The following is a 19,314-nucleotide window of genomic DNA, read 5'->3' on the forward strand; positions in this document are numbered from 1 at the left end:
CTACGATAGGCCTTATACCTATATAAAGTAACCATAACTCCCGTAAGTACGGGACATACTATACTTATTATCTAATTCATCGCCTAACTAGATTACTATTTTTACTATTTTTACTTTAATTAAAGATTCGTTTTTATTATTAAATTCGTCGTTCTCCGATTAATATATCTATCTTAATTATAAGCGCTTAAGTTACTTCGTTATACCGCTATAACCGAATAAGTAACTTTTACGTTTTACCCCTTTTCTTCCCTTACCTCTTATACCTTCGGGCTAGCGACTACTATATCTCTACGACCAAGGAACATAACTAAAATACAATAACTACATTAAATTCCTTACCTCTCGATTAATATAGCGATATTAGTTTCATTTATCCTAGATTATCGTACGTACTATAGTCTTCGATAGAATATACTTTCGAATAAACATATCCGGGTCTCCAGCATCGCGTACGCTCTGCTCCTCCTCAATATATCGTATTATCCTTTTTAATTTAATTATCCCTTACGGTATAATTAAATTAAGGAAGCTATAGTAATACGGTAAGACATATCTTTTTAATATATTACGTAATACGTTACGATAGGCCTTATGCCTATATAGAGTAACTATAACTCCCGTAAGTACGAGTTATGCTATACTTATTATTACGGAATTTACTACCTAGCTAAATTATTATCTTTATTATTTTTACCTTAATTAAAGATTCGTTTTTATTATTAGATTCGCCGTTCGCCGATTAATATATCTATTTTAATTATAGGCGCTTAAGTTACTTCGTCGTACCGCTATAGCCGAATAAGTAACTTTTACGTTTTACTCCTTTTCTTTTCTTACTTCTTATGCCTTCGGGCTAGCGACTACTACATTTCTACGACTAAGGGGTATAGCTAAGATACGATAACTACATTAGATTCTTTGTTTTTCGATTAGCGTAGCGGTATTAGTTTTATTTATCTTGGACTACCGTACGAGCTATAGTCTTCGATAGAATATACTTTCGAGTGAACCTATTCGGGTCTCTAGTATCGCGTACGCTCTGCTCCTCCTTAGTAGGTCGTTTTATAGTACTATAGCCTTATCGTTTTATAAAAAGAGGGTTATTTATATAATCGGATCGATCTTCTTAGTCCGGGTTTATCGTTAGGTATAACTTCGTATCCTTTAAGCTTTTTATTTAGTATTTTTATTATAATCCGAGCCTTATCGTTCGGGGCTAATTATTCTTCTTCTTTATCTTTAATCGCCGAAGGTATAGGCTCTAGGCCTCCTTTAGCTTAGGGGTCGTTAGTAATCGTCGATTCCTAGTCCTTATATTTAGTCGGTAGTAAGCATATATTTTATTCGTTCTCTTCCGGGTTTTCTAGCTCTTAAAATCCGTTAATATCTTTCATAAATTTTATAATTTATAGCCTAAAACTAGGTATAATAACGTAATTTCATCCGGTTCTTTAAGCTTATAACGATTATAGCTTAAATCTTTAGCGATTAAGTACGGTTCCTTTTAATAATACTTTAATTTTACGACTATCGACTTATTTATATATCGTAACGTATCGTATAATAATACGAGGTCGTCGGTTTTTAGGAGCTCTTTTCGTATCTTATAAGCGTTCTTTTCGTCCTAATACCGGGTAGCTTTCTTATATTTAGCCGTTAAAACCTTAGCTACGGCTAATATATCTTCCTAGCGTTTCTCGATTAATCGTACGCGTATAATTAAAAGCGATTCTCGGTCCGGGATATTCTTTTAATTTATAATACGCTAGGTCGGAATAACGGTTTTTATCGGAATAATAGCCTTACGCCTATATATTAATTCGTATAACGACATTCCGTATAAGCGCGTCGAAGTTTTATCTACTTATATAATTACCCTTAATAGGTTCGTTTATTCCCGATTACTACCGTTTATACCTTTTATAAGACCTTCGCGAATTACTTTATACTTAACCTCGACTATACCCTAGGATTATAGAAATAAGTAATACCGACTTTAACTTTAATATTAACTAGCTTTATTACTTTACGGACCTCCTTTTTATTTTCGGAATTATTATTATATTTAATTACTAGGGGTACGCCGTACTATAGGAATATCTATTCTTAAAGAAACTTAGCGATCGTTTTAGAATCTATCTTTCTAATGACTCGGGCTTCGAAAAACCGATAATTCGTTTCGTATTTTAATTATTACGATAAATCCGTTATTTATTATATATATTATACTTTTATTACCTAATAATAAGAACGTTAATTAATTCGTTATATAAAGCGGGGTCGACTTTTAAGTTATTTCCTTTTTAATATTTAAGATACGATTTAACCTTTCGGGCGACGTATTCGAATATACCGCGTTAATAATATAATTTAACTACCGATCGTAGGTCGAAGTACGTTTTTATAAGCGAAATCCTCGTAGTAATCCTTAATTATAGCTTATATAATTTCTCTAAGCCGATAATTCGTCGTATGCCCTTATACTTCTCGGCTTCCTCTATAGGATACCTTCCGAAACGACGTATTTAAGCGCTTCTTTCTTAAACCGGGTCTATCGTTTCTAATACCTTATTAATCGGTTATCTCTTAATCGGATAGGTAGTTAAAATCGCGTAAGAAACGTTATTTTTCTTACGACTTTATCGATTATTCTTCCAGCGGTTATAACGGTAGGACTTTATCGCTAGATTACTCGGCGGCGTTAGGTAATACGCTATATTCGCGTATATTATATTAAGCTATATATCGATAAAGTCCTTTATATCGCCTTCCTATTAATCGTCGTCGTCGTCGCTTAGGCCGTTAGGTTTACGTAAGAAACCGTCCGTAACGGAATATCTCTTATTAGGTATATATTAAATATCGAAGCTAAATATCTTAAGATAAGTTATTACTTAATAAGGATAACGCCCGGGAGACTAAAGAATCCGTCGTTAAGCTAAGCGATTAGTACTTTAGCGTCGGTTTTAAGTATGAAGTAAATGCGTACGTAAAGTAGTTTCGAAGCCGTCGTAAGGACTTAACGACTCCTAGATATTCTCGTTTCGTAGTATCGTAATTTAACTTTACCTTTCTTTAAATCCCTAACTTATATTCGAAGGTTTAAAGTTACCTTTATCGTTATCTTAACCTAATACGTAGCTTTAACCGTTTCTTAATACGTCGACTTTTACTTAGATTAATTACTCGATAATATAATTTAAGATAATTAATACCGGTACGTTAATAAGAATAATCTTAAGCGAATTTATAATATATTATTAATCGATTCCTTAAATAAAGTATACTTTCCTACGTATTAATACTAAGAGAGGTTTAGCGATTATAGCGTAGTAGTCGATCTATATTCTAAAGAAAACCGTAATATTAATAAAAGACCTTACTTAGTTTATATTTTTATATAACTTTTACTTTAAGATCTTAATTATCTTTATTTCCGAGGGCTTCCTATCGTTTATACTATATAAATATCTGACGATTACCGTACTACCTTTATACTAAGTAGATTTAACGGCGCTAATAATAGTACCGGCTAATTCGAAGTTTAGGAGGACGGCGTCGATATTCTTTAAGTACTAAGATAAAGTATCGTATTTCCAGAAAAGCCTCTTAGTTATCGTATCTCGATACCGGCGCTTTAATACGACGTCGTCGAAGAAGGACTCGTATTTAATGGAATTAAATTGTAAAGAATTCGTATAACCGCCCGGAAAAAAGCGGTAACTAAGTTTATCGCGCTTTATAATAAAATCATTATACGTAAAAGGCTAATAAAATTAACGAACGTAGTTAAGTTACGGTTTATTTCCGTTAGCGTTACTTAGTCGTACTTAGAGAAAAAGTCGACGATTATAAGGATTAAATATATAACGAATTCTTAGGTAAAGGAATCTTTATTTCGAGGTAGAAAGGCGTCGCGAATAATCTAGGCGTTAAGTTTTATCGTAGAGTTAATAAGTCGTAAATTATTATCTTTTTCTCGACTACGAACTACGTATTTCGATAATAACCGTAACTCTCTTCTAGGATTCCGTTCTTTAGTCGTATACGTAAGACTTCGATTACTCGTTCCTTAAGGAATACTAGGATAAGGATATCCTTAGCTTACTAGACGTTATATAGTACCGTCCTAATCTTATAGTCGGGGTAAACCTTAGGTCGAATTTTCTCGATTTTAAAGAAATCCTAGGCTAAGGTTATCTCTTTCCAGTATAGGATCTTAATAAATACGTCTTTCTCCTAATCGATTACTTCCGTATCTAATAAACCTATTTTAATAATGTTAAATCTTTCTATTATTCATCTAATACCTCGAGGGTTATTAGCGAATCTTAATATAATATTCTTATAAGGTTTATCGCGTTAAGATACTTCTAGGGTTCGTACTTCGATTTAACCTCCCTTAATATATAATCCTTTTAATTTAATATTTCTAGCGGTATCTAGCCATTTAACCGTACGTTATTTACGAGTTAAACTTTACGCGACTTAAGTTTATATATAATATTAACTAAAATCGTACGTTTAACTTAGTAAGTTAATTCCGAAATAAGGGCTAGGTTTCGCTTATGTTATTTCGATTCCTACGTCGTATATTAAATTACCTTCGTAACGGCTTTACTAAAGACGTAAAGGAATTCTTCGTCGCTTAATCTAGCGATCGCCTTATCTCCCTTATCCAAATTAAATTCAAAGGCCGATAAGTCCTTAGCTTCGGAAATAGGTATTACCTCTATATCGTCGTCGTAAAAGCGGGTATAATTAATTTTAACTTAAAGGCTAGCGTCGCTTTTAAGTACTCGACTAAGAACGCGTTTTTAAGCCTATATATATTATTAAGCGGCCTAGGATATTAATAGCATCTAGTTTTCCTAATCGCCGAATATAAGGCTTAGTAACGTATCGCTTCTTAAGTCGATAGCAAGATGGACTATTATCTAGGCCGAGCTAAAGTTAACGGTTTCTATAAAGGTACTTCCGTCGAATTCGAATTTCATATAGGATTAAAACATAAAGTTTATACTAAGTAATAAGGGATAACTAACGAACTTATTTTTAATGACGTAAATTAGTAAACGGAAGTAATAATTAGCGAGCTAGATAAGACCGTCGATTATTCCTACGTATAGGATTTCTATAAAGGATCTAAAACCTCGCTATATCGCCTTAGTACCGGTTATAAGGAGACGTTACTTCTTTACGTAGTTTCTACGATTATATTAAACTACGCTCCTATATCGATTACCGTAGATACGAAAGCTTCGTTCCGTTAGGTCCTACGTTAATTACTAGCTTAAAGAAAGGCCGGATATAGTTCCTAATATCCTTTACGATAATAAAATTTACCGATATTTTACTTAAAGGATTAATAAACGAGGCGGTAGTTTATAGTACGCTAGGTATTTTAATACTTTCTTTCCAATCTTTTTATACGTATTTCTTTATAATCTTAATAACTTTAAACTAACCTTCGTTAATCTTTATAGCGCGTATCGTAAGGTACTTAACTACTTATTCCGAAAACCCGGGTATAAACTTAATTAGGTCGTTCTACGAAACTTCGAAACGTTTTCTATTATTTTTATTAATCTTATCTAATTAAAACTCCTTTAATAATTCGTTAATAGTCTTTATTCCTAGCTTAGTCGTTCGTATTTATAGTAGCGTTCTTACTAGCTTTAGTTAGTCCATGCTTAAGCTATAACGATAGGACTTCTATATCTTCCTAATCGGGTACTTCTCTCTCGATATACTCGCCGTTAGGACCTCTAGCTCGCTTAACTACGTTAACTTCGACTAAGTTCGTTTTAATAATACCCTTATAATAATAAATACCTTCGTCGTTAATAAGTCTCTTTATTTAACTATAACCTAAGATCTTAATCTCGTATAATTCGTAGTTATATTTACGTTCGACTATTTAAATAACGTTAATCTTTAATATAGCTCTTAGTATCTCTTCTTACTTTAATACTACTTTCTTATTCTTAGAGTATCGTAGGTTAAGGGATATAAGCTTTAGCTTCTCGGTTAGATAATAATATACTATCCTACGTACTTACTTTAGAGATTCCTTACTTTAATATACGTAAAATAAAATATAATAAGCGATCGGTTCTTCTTTACGCTTAGCTTAAATAATAATCGATTCTAGGATTAGTATTAACTCTAGCTTATTTAGGTCTCCGTTCTCGAGGTAGTATATTACTTTTTATTCCTATAGTAGAACCGATTCTACATTATATCCGTTAGTAGTAAGTAATAAGTATAATTATAAAGCCGATCGAAAGTATTATAAAACTAATACTCGAATTTTCTATAGTTACTCGATTAAGTTAATAGAATCTTATTACGTATGCCTCGGTAGTTTAATATAGTACTACGTCTAGAACCTACTAGGGTTCTTCCGTTAGTTTATAGGTTATAAAGACTTAGGTTCCGAACCGCGTTTATTAAGAACGGGTTTTCCTATTAATATTATTAATCGACGCCGTACGTATCCCTAGGACTATAAGAGCTACTCTCTTAACGGTAGTTCTACGAAGTTATTTTATCTCTAAAGCGTTAAGTCGGTCGTAAAAGGCCTATATATTAACTTCTTAACTAATACTTAGGTACCGTAAGAAGGTCTAAGCTACGAGGAAGGCGGTAGTAAAGGTATTTAAAAGCTAGGAATCGCTAATTATTAAACTATTTATATTATATGTTTCTCGGGTTCTTCGAAAGTTACCGTTTTATATTATTATCGTTCTTCGGCTTAGTTCCTATCGGTAATTTATACCATTATACGACGTTCTACTTACTTATAAACCTAGGTATAAAGAATCCGGTAGTCGATCTCCGATCTTATTATAGTTATAGTCTTTCGTTTTATAGAACTTTATAATCAAAGACATTAGGAGTTTATCGGTTAGGTATCCTACTTTCTAGGGAAGCTTTCCGTTATCGTTCGTGAGCTTAAAAGACGTTTATAGTTTATAAGATAAGTAAAGATTACCTTAAGATCGTAAATTACGTTACCTCGTTCTAGCGCTACGAGTTTTCGTTTAACGTTAACTTAGCTTAGTTTATTAGTAATCCTAAAACGGTACTTCAAGGCTATAATAATAACTCTCTAAATCGTTTAATCCTTTATAACGTCGTTAATACGCCTTAATAATCTTAATCGTAATCTATTCACCGATCTCTTTAATCTTATCGTCGTCGCTTATACGGTAGCGGTTAAATAATCGATCTACCCTTTCTAATTATTAGGTTACGTTACTTTTACTAAACTTAAGCCTCGGGTAATTGGTAGGGTTTAGGAATTTAAAAGTTAGTATTACGATAATCAGGGTAACTATCAGTATATTCTAATTACTAAAGGCTGCGTTATTATTATTTTAAGATAATACCATAGTAATTAACGGGATAAATATAAAGCTACGAATAAGGGGTAATTAAATAAGAGTTTTATCGTTATCCTCCTTTTCTTCGGGTGGATAAAAAAGAGAGAGTTAGTATCGACTCTTAAGGTCTTTACTAATGGTTTAATCTTTATTACTTCGGGGCTTAATAGCGATTTATTTCGTTTCTTAGTTACGGACTCCGTTTAGTTTAACGGTACGAGGTATAAAGTAAAAAAAGAAGTAGTAGGGGTCTTATTATCTAACATAAAGGTAAAGATAAGATAGCTATTATCTATATCCTAATACTTTTTCTCTAGTATAGGTATATTATTATCTATTATATTATCTTAATCGATAAGGTCTGGATATTATACGAACTTCTCTAATCGGTCAACGCCTAACTAGAGTACGAGGCGTATTCCTTGGACTAAAAGTTTAATTATTATAAATAAGTTAACCATAGTCCTTTTTATTAAGGTTTAGAACTTCTAACGTATAACCTTCGTTAAAGTAATACGTATAAGGGATAGATCCCAAATAAAGGATCACGTTAGATACGATATCGGTTATAGCTATAGGCCGGTTTCGATTTAACGGGGGCTATTTAATAATATCAGTAGTATTACCGTTAAGCGCCGCTTTACGCCTATATTAGTATTTCTCGTTATATTAGATATTAGTTAATAATATAAGGCTAGCTTATATATAGGTATACCTATTAATTCGATTTTAGTTCCGTTTCTTTAATTCTTTATATCTACGTAGTCTTATTAATATTAATTCCTAGTTCTCCTTAAAACTATCGGTTATTAGTAGTTATTAGTCTATTAATCTTATTTATACTATTAATATTAATATCTATATTATATCGTATACTATATCGTTGAATCGCTACGTTTAGGTATTGTAGTGGTGCGGTGGATCTAGGCTACGTAGCTTTTTCGATGTCTATTTATATGGGTCGCGCACTTATATTTTCATCAGTTAGACTTAGACCTGTAGCTATCACGACCTACAGCCATTCACTCGTTTCTTGCCATGCCTTTCTAGCTATCTTCGTTGCCCGTCTCTAGTCTCTCTTTCCTTTTCCTTTCCCAGCTGCCGTTTTCAGTTGGCCGATCAACTGATCAGCTGTTTACAGCTGTGATCTAGGTTTAATCGGCACTGGGCCAGTTGTTGGCAGTTGGGTAGCCGTTTTCGTGCCTCCGTCAGCGTGCCCACGCTGCTTCTCCTTAATATATAACTTTTACGTAGCAAATAGCCTTTAAAACCGTAACATTAAGAAGATAATCATATACTAAGCCTTAGTATTAACTAGAGCTCTATTATTAAGCATAGCTTATTATATAACACTTACTTATTTCCTTATTAGAGTATTTATTTATTTATCTATGAAACGAGCTTTATAAAAATCTTATTATTTTATATATTTAAAACTGAAATCTTTTCTTAATTAATTAGCAGTTCAGGCTGAGTTTTTAACGTTTTGTATACCCTTAGATGACTAAGTGATTACGAAGCAACGGAAGCCAGCCTTGCCAAAACGTACAGGAGTACTTGCCTAAAGTAGTAAGTAGACAGGTGGGTACCTAGAGCTAGCCCCTTGCCTCTCCTCGGTAGCATTTCGCATTTCCATCCATTCTTCCCACCTCAAGTATTTCTATCGTTAACTCGTCTCGTTCCTTGTGGTTCCTCTCGCGTATGCATTCGGAAACCTAACAGCCCGCATTGTGCCAGGAGTACGTGACAAAAGCAAGTTGGTTCTCTACACATAAGTATTGGATAGTCGAAAGTGGCTTCCTTTCCCCCCGTCTATTGACTAATCGATTCCCTGCTTTCGTATGTCCACGCTGCTATTGAGACCGGATGACGTTTGTACCGTGTTCATCTCATGCTAATTATACAAGACCTGAAAACGAAGAAGACTTCCTGGCTTTCTACCCGAAGCGCCGATCCTAAGTACAGGTGGCGCGCCCGTCCAGGGTTAATCGTCATGAAGTTCGGTGAGCAGCTCCGCTCGAGCATCATTCGCGAGTACCAGTGGTACTATATCGACTACGATGGCCTCAAAAACGAGCTGAAGATCGCCTCTGGGCCTCTCCTATATATGGACCAAAGCTCCCACGTAGCTCCCTTGAGCGCGACGGACAAAAAGGGAAAGGCCAAGGCCAGAGGCCAGCGGAAGAACAAATGGACAGAGGAGGATGAGCAGCGTTTTATTGCTAGACTCTATGCCGAGCTTGAGAAAGTCTATACCAAAACCAAGGTTAAGCAATCAGAAATACAACGTCGCATAGCTGTCAGTGAGCGAGAAGTGAAGGAGGTCGTCGCCAAGGTCACGGAGAGGGGCTTGACGGAACAAGGCCCTTCCGAAGAAGAGTTCATACTGCTCGAGGAAGACCTGAGCGACATCATTGCTGATGTCCATGACTTGGCCAAATACGTCCAGCTGAATTATACGGGCTTTTATAAGATCATCAAGAAGCACGACGTTTGTGCCCTCACCTCAATATCCGTGCGGTTTCGCGGGTGAACTAACGCGTCTTGTAGAAAATGACTGACTGGCACCTCCGACCCTCGTTCGACACCGCGCTCAAAACAAGCCCTTCTATAACGAAGACTTCGATGCCGAGGTCGTAAAATTATCCAACATGTATAACAATGTCCGAACGCGCGGGAACCCGGTCAAGGGCGATAGCGCCGCCGGCGGTTCCCAAGGCAGCTTCGTCCGCCAGACCACCAAATATTGGGTGCACCCGGACAATGTCACCGAATTGAAGCTCATCATCTTGAAACATCTCCCGGTGCTGGTCTTCAATGCCGGCAAGGAATTTGAGACGCAGGATTCTGCTATCTCATCTATCTACTTCGACAATCCAGAGAAATGGGACTTGTACGAAGGGCGACTGAAAAAGACCGAGGGTGCTGAAGCTATTCGCCTGAGATGGTACGGCGGCATGCAATCCGACACCATCTTTGTTGAGCGCAAGACGCACCGCGAAGATTGGACCGGGGAAAAGTCCGTGAAGGCTCGCTTCTCCACGAAAGAGAAGAATGTCAATGGATATCTGAGGGGTGACCTCCTCCCAACCGCCCTGTTCGAAAAAGCTCGTAAGGACGGCAAAGAAATCCGAAAAGCTCATCGCTGAAGATGAGACCCTAGCGAAAGAGATACAGTACTCCGTCTTAAAGAACGGGTATAGACCCGTTTGCAGATCGTTCTACAACCGCACCGCATTTCAGTTACCAGCCGATGCACGCGTTCGAATATCGCTCGATACCGAGCTGACGATGATTCGGGAAGACAACCTGGATGGTTTTAAACGATCCGGGAGCAATTGGAGGCGAATGGACATCGGCATCGATTATCCCTTCTCGCAATTGTCCCCCGGGGACGTTGTGCGTTTCCCATACGCCGTTCTAGAGGTCAAGCTCCAAACCCAACATGGACAGGAGCCTCCGGAGTGGGTTCGTCAACTCATCTCTAGCCACCTTGTAGAGGCCGTCCCGAAGTTCTCGAAATTCATCCACGGCACCGCCTGCCTTTTCCCCGATAAGATTAACCTGCTTCCGTACTGGATGCCACAGATGGATATGGACATTCGCAAACCAGTAACTCACGACTTCGGTATTCACCGCCCGACACACTCACACACCAGTGGCACGACCTCAGATGACGATGACGATGACGACATAGATTCGGATGCTGGGGAAATTACCGAGCCCGCGTCTCGGGCCACCCACATGCCGGAAACGGTCTTTCACGAGGTACCCAGGCGCTTGTCGTGGGGGACATTGAAGGGCAGACAGCCGGGACTTGCACAGTCCCCAACGAAGACTACTCCCTCTATGATTCCGATAATGAAGTGGATGAGGAGGATGCCCTCGAGGAGGCGAGGAGAATTGGTGGATGGGCGTACTATTCGAGCATTGCAAACAGGTACATTGGAGCGGCTAGCCGCGGTGCTTGGGCCGCACTGGCGAGCGCTGCGCCGCGTCCTCGAGCTTCGATCGTACCTCGTAGCAATCGAACACAGATGTTCTTCGGCGACGCAGATATCCAAACCAAGAGGTTCAAGGCGCCGAGAGGGAAAAGGATATACGTTCCAGTCAGGGTCGAGCCTAAGGTCTATTTTGCAGCGGAGAGGACCTATCTTGGTTGGGTACGTAACTTTCTCTAGTGGCGCGGTATCTCCGTCTTACTAACGTCTCTCTAGCTCGAGTTCTCCATCTATATCGGTACGATCGCAGTCACGCTGCTCAATTTGGCGCGAAACCTAATACGCTCTCTTTCGTCGTCTCTGGTATATTTACTCTTCTAGCTATCGTGTCGCTATGCTACTCTGTCGGCATCTACTTGTACCGGAGCAGGGGGATCCGCGAGCGCAGGATCATTAAATATTATGATAGATTAGGGCCGACCGTTCTATGCTCTGCGCTTTTCCTAGGGGTAGTGCTCAACTTCGTATTCCAGGGCCGGGAAAGGAGCCTCTCGTAAGGCAGCCATATCAGTATGAGAGCCAGCTACGTCTCCAATGAGCCAGTTCCAGATAAAACATAGAATAAACAGGAGGAGAGAGCCTCCAGAAAAGCCAGTTGGGTTTCAGGTACTTACTCTGGGAATACTAAATAACGTAGGGAACACTTGCAATAAATAGAATTAGAGCGTAAACGAACGAATGGATTCTAGTTCAAGTCCACCTTGGAGGAGAGAGAAACTGGAGAAAGGAGAACTGAGGAATTCCCAGGCACGTTGGTATTGAATATATGTCACCTTATTGCTGTCAGATTGTGAGTAAATTACCCAGTAGGTTAGAGAGGGTGAGTAACAACACATAACGGTATGGGATTATATGCACCATGTGTACTATATTACTTGTCAGTAAATAACCTATAACACGTCAACAAGTAGGTTAGATAAAGTAGTTAACCGCCGATAATAAATAAAAAGATGTTTCCTTTTTAGAAAAAGAATTATGGTTTTAATATCAATATAGTAAACATGTTATGTCTAGTTAGAATCAAAGATATCTCTTTGATATATATATAATATATATAAAGAAAGACTTCAAGTTTTATATATCGACCGGCCTCTCGTTAATGTTGATATAATGGAGCAAATAATACATTTCTACAAAGGTATGAGTTGGTGGAATAACACAATCCAACCATTCACGTGGGCCTGACGTGTCACTTAGGCAAGGCTACCTAAGACATGCTGTCTGTAAAACTTCGTCTTACATCTCAGCAAAAACAACATCCAACTAGACCCGCCTCCTTCCCATTCATCGGATCGGGGATTCCAAGCAGCTCGAAGAATTACCGCTCGTCATGTCAGGTCAAGGTAGGCCGGGTGGTCGAGGGCGTGGGGAGGAGGACCACCCCATGGGCGAGGTCGCGGCGGAGGAGGACCGCCTCATGGGCGTGGAGGAGGAGGGCCGCCTCATGGGCGAGGAGGGTCATTTCAGGGTAGTCGTGGTGGTGGGTTTGGATCCTCAGAGGTATTCAGGCAAGTGACACCAGCCCATCTAGATGCGCCTACTTAAAGATTTATCCTTACACGGGTTCGCCATAGGCCCTCGGGTGGCGTCCCGCCGCCTGATGCGATGGTCAGGAAGGTCGAAGACGCTCTCCAGGCCGGCAAAGCATCGCTTAACCTCGGAAACCCGAGCCTTGCAGATGGATTTCCCACTCGCCCCAGCTACGGGGTAAAAGGGTCGGACGTCGTACTTTGGGCAAATTACTTCGTCCTCGACACCCCACGGCAACTTCTCCTGCAGCAATACCATATATCTGTGACTCCTGCTGCCACGGGGAAAAAGCTGACCCAGGTTATACGTCTGCTTCTGCAAGCACCAGACCTATTACCATTCCAAGCCGACATCGCCACCGACTTCCGGTCGACTCTCATCTCGCGGCGTAGGTTTGAGATCCAAGAAGTCCAGGTTGAATACAGAGGAGAGGACGAGGACGAGCCTCGCCCTGGTGCTCGTCAGTATACCGTCAAGCTGGACTTTATCAAGGTCCTAGAAGCTTCCGCGTTAACCGAGTACCTTACTTCCACAAACCTGTCCGCCACTTACGATGACAAGCTGGCAGTGATACAGGCTCTCAATATCTTTTTGAACCACTACGCTAAGTCTGCCGGGAACCTTGCTACCATCGGTGCATCGAAAACGTTCTCCTTGAGTAACGAATCTGATACATGGATTCTTAGCGACTGTCTCATCGCCTTACGTGGCTTCTTCGCGAGTGTACGCGCAGCCACGGCTCGGGTCCTTGTCAATGTCAATGTCAGCCATGGTGCCTTTTATCAGGAGGACCGTCTTGATGCACTCATCGCCAAATCTGGGTTGCGGAGAGATCCACGCAGGCTGGAAGCCTTCCTGAAGGGGCTGAGGATTAAGGTCACCCACCTCAAAGACAGACACAACAAATCCGGTAAGGTCATATTGCGAGCGAAGACCATTTCTGGAGTGGCAAACAAGAACGATGGACATAGCCTAGGACACCCCCCTATAGTGAAGGGATTTGGATCTGGTGCGAAGGAGGTGCAATTTTGGCTGGATGAAAAGAACGTCTCGGCTGGTCCGTCGACACAGACGCCCGCGGGCAAAAAGGGTGGCAAGGGTACCAGGTCCCAGGGAAAGACTGCCGCGTCCGGCGGCAAGTATATTTCTGTGTTTGACCATTTCCTGTCTAGTAAGTCATGCCCAGCTCCATCCGAGGAGGGTGATGGTTGTTGACGATAACGCAGCACATGGGATTCGTATCGCGGATGTCACCCTTCCCGTAATCAACGTTGGGAATAGGGACAACCCTTCGTACATGCCGGCCCAGGTCTGCCATGTTTTACCGGGCCAACCTGCCAAAACCAAGCTCGGCCCGGCCGAGACACAGAACATGATTCGGTTTGCAGTTCGCAGACCCGTTGAGAATGCGAGGTCTATTGTTATGAAGGGACGGCATACATCGGGCTTGTCCCCCGACACAAACCCACGATTGGTATATTCCTCCTGAATCAGTCACCTTCATTACTCGGCTGACCATGTTTTTCTTTTCAGTCGCAATTTGGGGTCACCGTCTCGCCCGACCTCATTACTGTCTCGGCCCGTGTTCTCTCCCCGCCAAAGATCGTATACAAGCAAAACCAGCAAGCCCAGGTAATGGCTGGTGGCTGGAACCTGGTGCCACGTAACTCAGCGAGTCTCAAGTTTCACACTGGTACCGTCCTGCAAAGATGGTCATGTCTGTATATCGAAATGGAGGGTAACTTGTACCCGAGAGCTCAAAAGTTCACGCCCGAAAGCCTCGCGAGCCTAATAGGAGGGTTCCACTCTGTCCTTAAGGACACCGGGATTGCTGCAAGTCCCCCCCTTTCCCCACAGCAGGTCCAACTGAGCGATACAGATGATATCAAACTCGACAACTTCATCAAACGTGCAGCCTCATCGTTGCAGTTGCTGTGTATCATCCTGCCGGCCAGTCCGATACCCCTTTACGACCGCATTAAGCAGCTGGGCGACGTAAAGTACGGTATCCACACCATTTGCAGCGTCGGCACGAAAATTGCGAAACTTTCGGGCCAGGACCAGTACTTCCGTAACGAGGCTCTTAAACTTAACCTGAAACTGGGTGGCGACAACCATATCGTCAGTCCCGCGAATCTAGCTCTGGTCGCCGAAAACAAAACCATGATCGTCGGTATCGACGTAACTCACCCCTCCCCGGGATCGAGCTCGATGGCTCCTAGCGTCGCAGGTATGGTAGCCAGTATTAACAGCCAGTTGGGTCAGTGGCCTGGTATCTTGAGTATCCAAAAGGAACGTCGCCAGGAGATGGTCTCGGACCTGCAAAGCATGCTCAAGTCCCGCCTCCATTTATGGCGCGAGAAAGGGAAGCATGCCACCCTTCCCGAGAATATACTTGTATATCGGGATGGTGTTTCAGAGGGCCAGTACCAGAAAGTCCTAGATGAGGAGCTCCCATTACTTCGCGCCGCATGCCGGGAAGTCTATTCTATCCCGGACCAAAGCAAAGGACTCCCACGCCTGACTATAGTCATAGTTGGTAAGCGTCACCACACGCGTTTTACCCAACCGCAGAGACCGACGCCGACCGTTCAGGCAACACGCGACCGGCGGCACCGTGGTAGACCGAGGCGTCACCGAGGCGCGGAGCTGGGACTTCTTCCTACAAGCCCACACCGCACTTCAGGGCACGGCACGACCAGCACACTACTTTGTTGTGCTAGATGAGATCTTCCGCCGCCGAAATACCGGCGCAGGTAATAAGGGCAAGACCCCAGCTACCACACCAGGAAAAAATATCGCCGACGAACTGCAAGAGCTGACTCAGAGCATGTGCTATGTGTTTGGCCGCGCCACCAAGGCTGTGAGCTACTGCACGCCCGCATACTACGCCGACATTCTATGTGAGCGTGCTCGATGCTATAGCAAAGTTTTTGACCCCGTCCAATTCGACAACGGTGTCCGTGGCGGGAGACGAAGTCATCGCGAGCGGGACTGGGGTCTCTTCAGAGCAATCTTTCGTAAAGACCCACGGGAGATTGGAGAATACAATGTTCTACATCTAAGGCGAGGTCCGTGAAGCCACGAGACTCAGTATCAGGGAATGTAACGAAAAGAGGGTAAATTTGATAGTTTGTGGCCGGCGGTGATATATGAGTTGTGAAAATGTCAAGTTACGGTATGGATAGAAAACTTACCATCTGTTACGTGACTACGGGCTATACCCACCTCGGGCCACCCTTATCTTACTAAAAAAACGCTAAAAGTTATTAACTTCGAGCTTACCGCTTTCTATTAATATTAAAGCTATTCCTAAGATATTATAATTATAGTTTATATAGAGGTTTACTTTTAATTTTGCGTTTTCATAACTTTAATCTAATACGTATTCGAGAGCTCTTATTAATTAAAAGCAGCGGTAAATATATTGTAGTGGTACGGTAAGACTAAGCCACGTAGCCTTTTACATAAGTATTTATCCTATCCGGGGGATAGTTATAATACGTTAAACTAGTTATTTTTAAAGGATACTGTAGTAGTATAGTAAGATATGCAATCTTAATATATTATATAATATGCTATGATAGGCTTTATACTTATATAAAGTAACTATAGCTCTCGTGAGTACAGACTATATTACGATTATTATAAAGATCATTATTTAATTAAATGATTAACTTTATTATTTTTATTTTTATTTCAGATTCGGTTTTATTATTAAATTCGTCGTCTTTTGATTAATATATTTATTTTAATTACGAGCGCTTAAGTTACTTCGTTATACTGTAATGTAGTGGTGCAGTGGATCTAGGCCACGTAGCCTTTTCGATGTGTATTTATATGGGTCACGCACTCATATTTTCATCAGTTAGACTTAGACATGTAGACATCACAGCCTACAGCCATTCACTCGTTTCTTACCATGCCTTTCTAGCCTTCCTCGTTGCCCTTTTTCTAGCCTCCTTTGCCAGCTGCCGTTTCAGCTGGCCGATCAACCGATTACAGCTGTTTACAGCTGTAATCTTAGGTTAATCGGCACTGGGCCAGTTGTTGGCAGTTGGGTAGCCGTTTCGTGCCTCCGTCAGCGTGCCCACGCTGCTCCTGTTCAGTAATAACCGAAGAAGTAACTTTTATATTTAGCTCCTTTCCTCCTTTAATTTCTTTTACCTTTAGGTTAACGATTACTATATCTCTATAACCAAAAGATATACCTAAGATACGATAATTATATTAAATTTCTTACCCTTCGATTAATAAAGTAATATTAGTTTTATTTATTATAGATTATTGTACGTATTATAGGTACCGATAGAATATACTTTCGAATAAGCTATCCGGAACTTTAATATTGAACAGGAGCAGCGTAGGCACGCTAACGGAGGCACGAAAAAAGGACTGCCCAACTGCCAATAACTAGCCCAGTGCCGATCAGACCTAGATTATAGCTATAAATAGCTATAATCGGTTAATCGGCTAGCTGAAAACGGTAGCTGGGAAAGGGAAAGAAGAAGGACTAGAAACGGGTAACGAGGATAGCTAGAAAGGCATGGCAAGGAACGAGTAAATAGCTATAACTAGTGATAGCTATGATAACTATAGGTCTAAGTCTAACTAATGAAAATATAAGTACGCGACCTATATGAATAGACATCGAAAAGGCTACGTAGCCTAGATCCACCGCACTACTATAATATTAATAATATTTAACCTATTAATAACGTACAAAATACTAACTTTAACATCTCGCTTAAGTAAAAAATAAAAAACTTTAATAATAATTATAATATAAAGATTATACTTTACTTCATTCTCTTGATTAATTTGATTCAAGTTATTAATACCGCTTAAACGAGCCTTTAACTTCCTTTAAATAAATAACTAAAACTCGAAAGGATAAAATTATAACTAAATACTTACGCGGAAATACTACCTCTTATCTAAAAGTATATTACGTCGTTATTTCTTCTTAATTAACTAATAAATAAATTCTGTATATCTTTTAATAAAAAGGATATATACGTAGAAATAAATCTAAAGTAACTAACCCTGGAAGTAGCGTCGTCTATAGCTCTAAACTTATAACCCGTAAACAAATTCCCTCTTATAGTCGTAACCTTCCTCCTACTTTTCTCGGCCTTTACCTTAAATACCGAATATATCCGCGGAATAATACTCCACTACATTAGAATACGTATTCTATAAAACCGCAATATATAAAGCTTTATTGCAATTTTTATACTGTGAATATAAACCTTGTTACTAACCCGGTTAATACCCATAAGAATATTAATATTAAGAAGTAAGAATTTTATATTACGATCCTTAGGATATATATTATAATGTAACAAGGTATTGTCCTTATCGTTTATTACATATATTTACGAATATTGAACAGGAGCAGCGTAGGTACGCTATGATGGAGGCACGAAACAAGGACTGCCTAACTATCAATAACTGGCCTAGTGCCGATTAACTAAGATCATAGCTATAAATAGCTATAATCGGTTGATCGGCTAGCTAAAAACGGCAGCTGGGAAAGGGACTAAAGGAAGGAAGGGACTAGAAAAGGGTAACGAGGATCGCGAGAAAAGGCATAGCAAAAGGAGTAAATAGCTATAAGTCGTAATGTCTATAGGTCTAAGTCTAACTAATGAAAATATAAGTACGCGACTTATATAAATAGACATCGAAAAGGCTACGTAGCCTAGATCCACCGTACTACTATAGCCTCCCTAGTTTAATTAATCTGTAAGGAGTAATTAAACTCCTAATAATAGGTACGGTGGCTCTCGTTCCTGTTAAACCTAATTAACCTAATCTCAATTAACCCTAATTAACTAAAAGCTAGCTAGTTTAATCAAAGGCTAATAGGATAAGTTAGGAAATAGGTCAACTAGGAACGATTGCAACAGCAATAAGTGGGTGGTGGGGTAGGTAACTGCAACCGTGCCTGACTGTACCTGATCCTGAACCTGATTAATCCCGAACCTGTTTAATCGCTGCTAAATGGGAGCTAAGCCAGTTTAATCAACGATTAACAGGAAATAATAGGAAAGATTAATTAATAAAAACAACTGGGCTGGCGGAGCTGTAAACCTATAAACTAACCTAATCAACCTATTCCTAATTAACCCTAATTAACTAGGAGCGAGCCAGGTCCATTGGGGCCATTAAGAAACAATAGGGATCAATAGTTAGGAAATAGGTAAACTATAACGGGGCAGGTAAAATAAGCGTAGCTCCCGTGAGAAACGAAAGAAACAATCCTATACGATGCAACGTGATCTCCGTCCTTCTCGTCCATGGCTGTCTTTTACCGATCCTTTTCAACTGATTCTTAATCCTATAAACTGACTGATAGCTAAGTGGGAGCTCTCCTGATTATGTAATAC

General features: G+C 40.0%; 2 protein-coding genes across 2 annotated transcripts; both read left to right on the forward strand.

Annotated features, from left to right (window-relative positions):
* Positions 1–9,384: 9,384 nt before the first annotated feature.
* On the forward strand, positions 9,385–11,889 carry GGS23DRAFT_608018 (SPX-domain-containing protein; the record flags this gene model as incomplete). Its single annotated transcript, XM_051520143.1, has 5 exons — positions 9,385–9,882; positions 9,995–10,502; positions 10,543–11,147; positions 11,198–11,571; positions 11,643–11,889. 5 exons carry the CDS (start codon positions 9,385–9,387, stop codon positions 11,887–11,889), a joined length of 2,232 nt encoding a protein of 743 aa, XP_051367434.1.
* A 504-nt stretch (positions 11,890–12,393) lies between these two features.
* Positions 12,394–16,299, forward strand: GGS23DRAFT_588858 (eukaryotic translation initiation factor 2C 2). Its single transcript, XM_051517574.1, has 6 exons — positions 12,394–14,093; positions 14,149–14,396; positions 14,456–15,461; positions 15,497–15,511; positions 15,547–15,863; positions 15,934–16,299. The coding sequence occupies exons 1-6, from the start codon at positions 12,998–13,000 to the stop codon at positions 15,985–15,987; spliced, it is 2,736 nt and encodes a 911-aa protein (XP_051367435.1). The 5' UTR covers positions 12,394–12,997; the 3' UTR covers positions 15,988–16,299.
* Positions 16,300–19,314: the final 3,015 nt, after the last annotated feature.

The sequence above is a fragment of the Durotheca rogersii genome (assembly GCF_024521655.1).
Source record: "Durotheca rogersii strain YMJ 92031201 chromosome Unknown GGS23scaffold_45, whole genome shotgun sequence".
Taxonomy (NCBI): domain Eukaryota; kingdom Fungi; phylum Ascomycota; class Sordariomycetes; order Xylariales; family Xylariaceae; genus Durotheca; species Durotheca rogersii.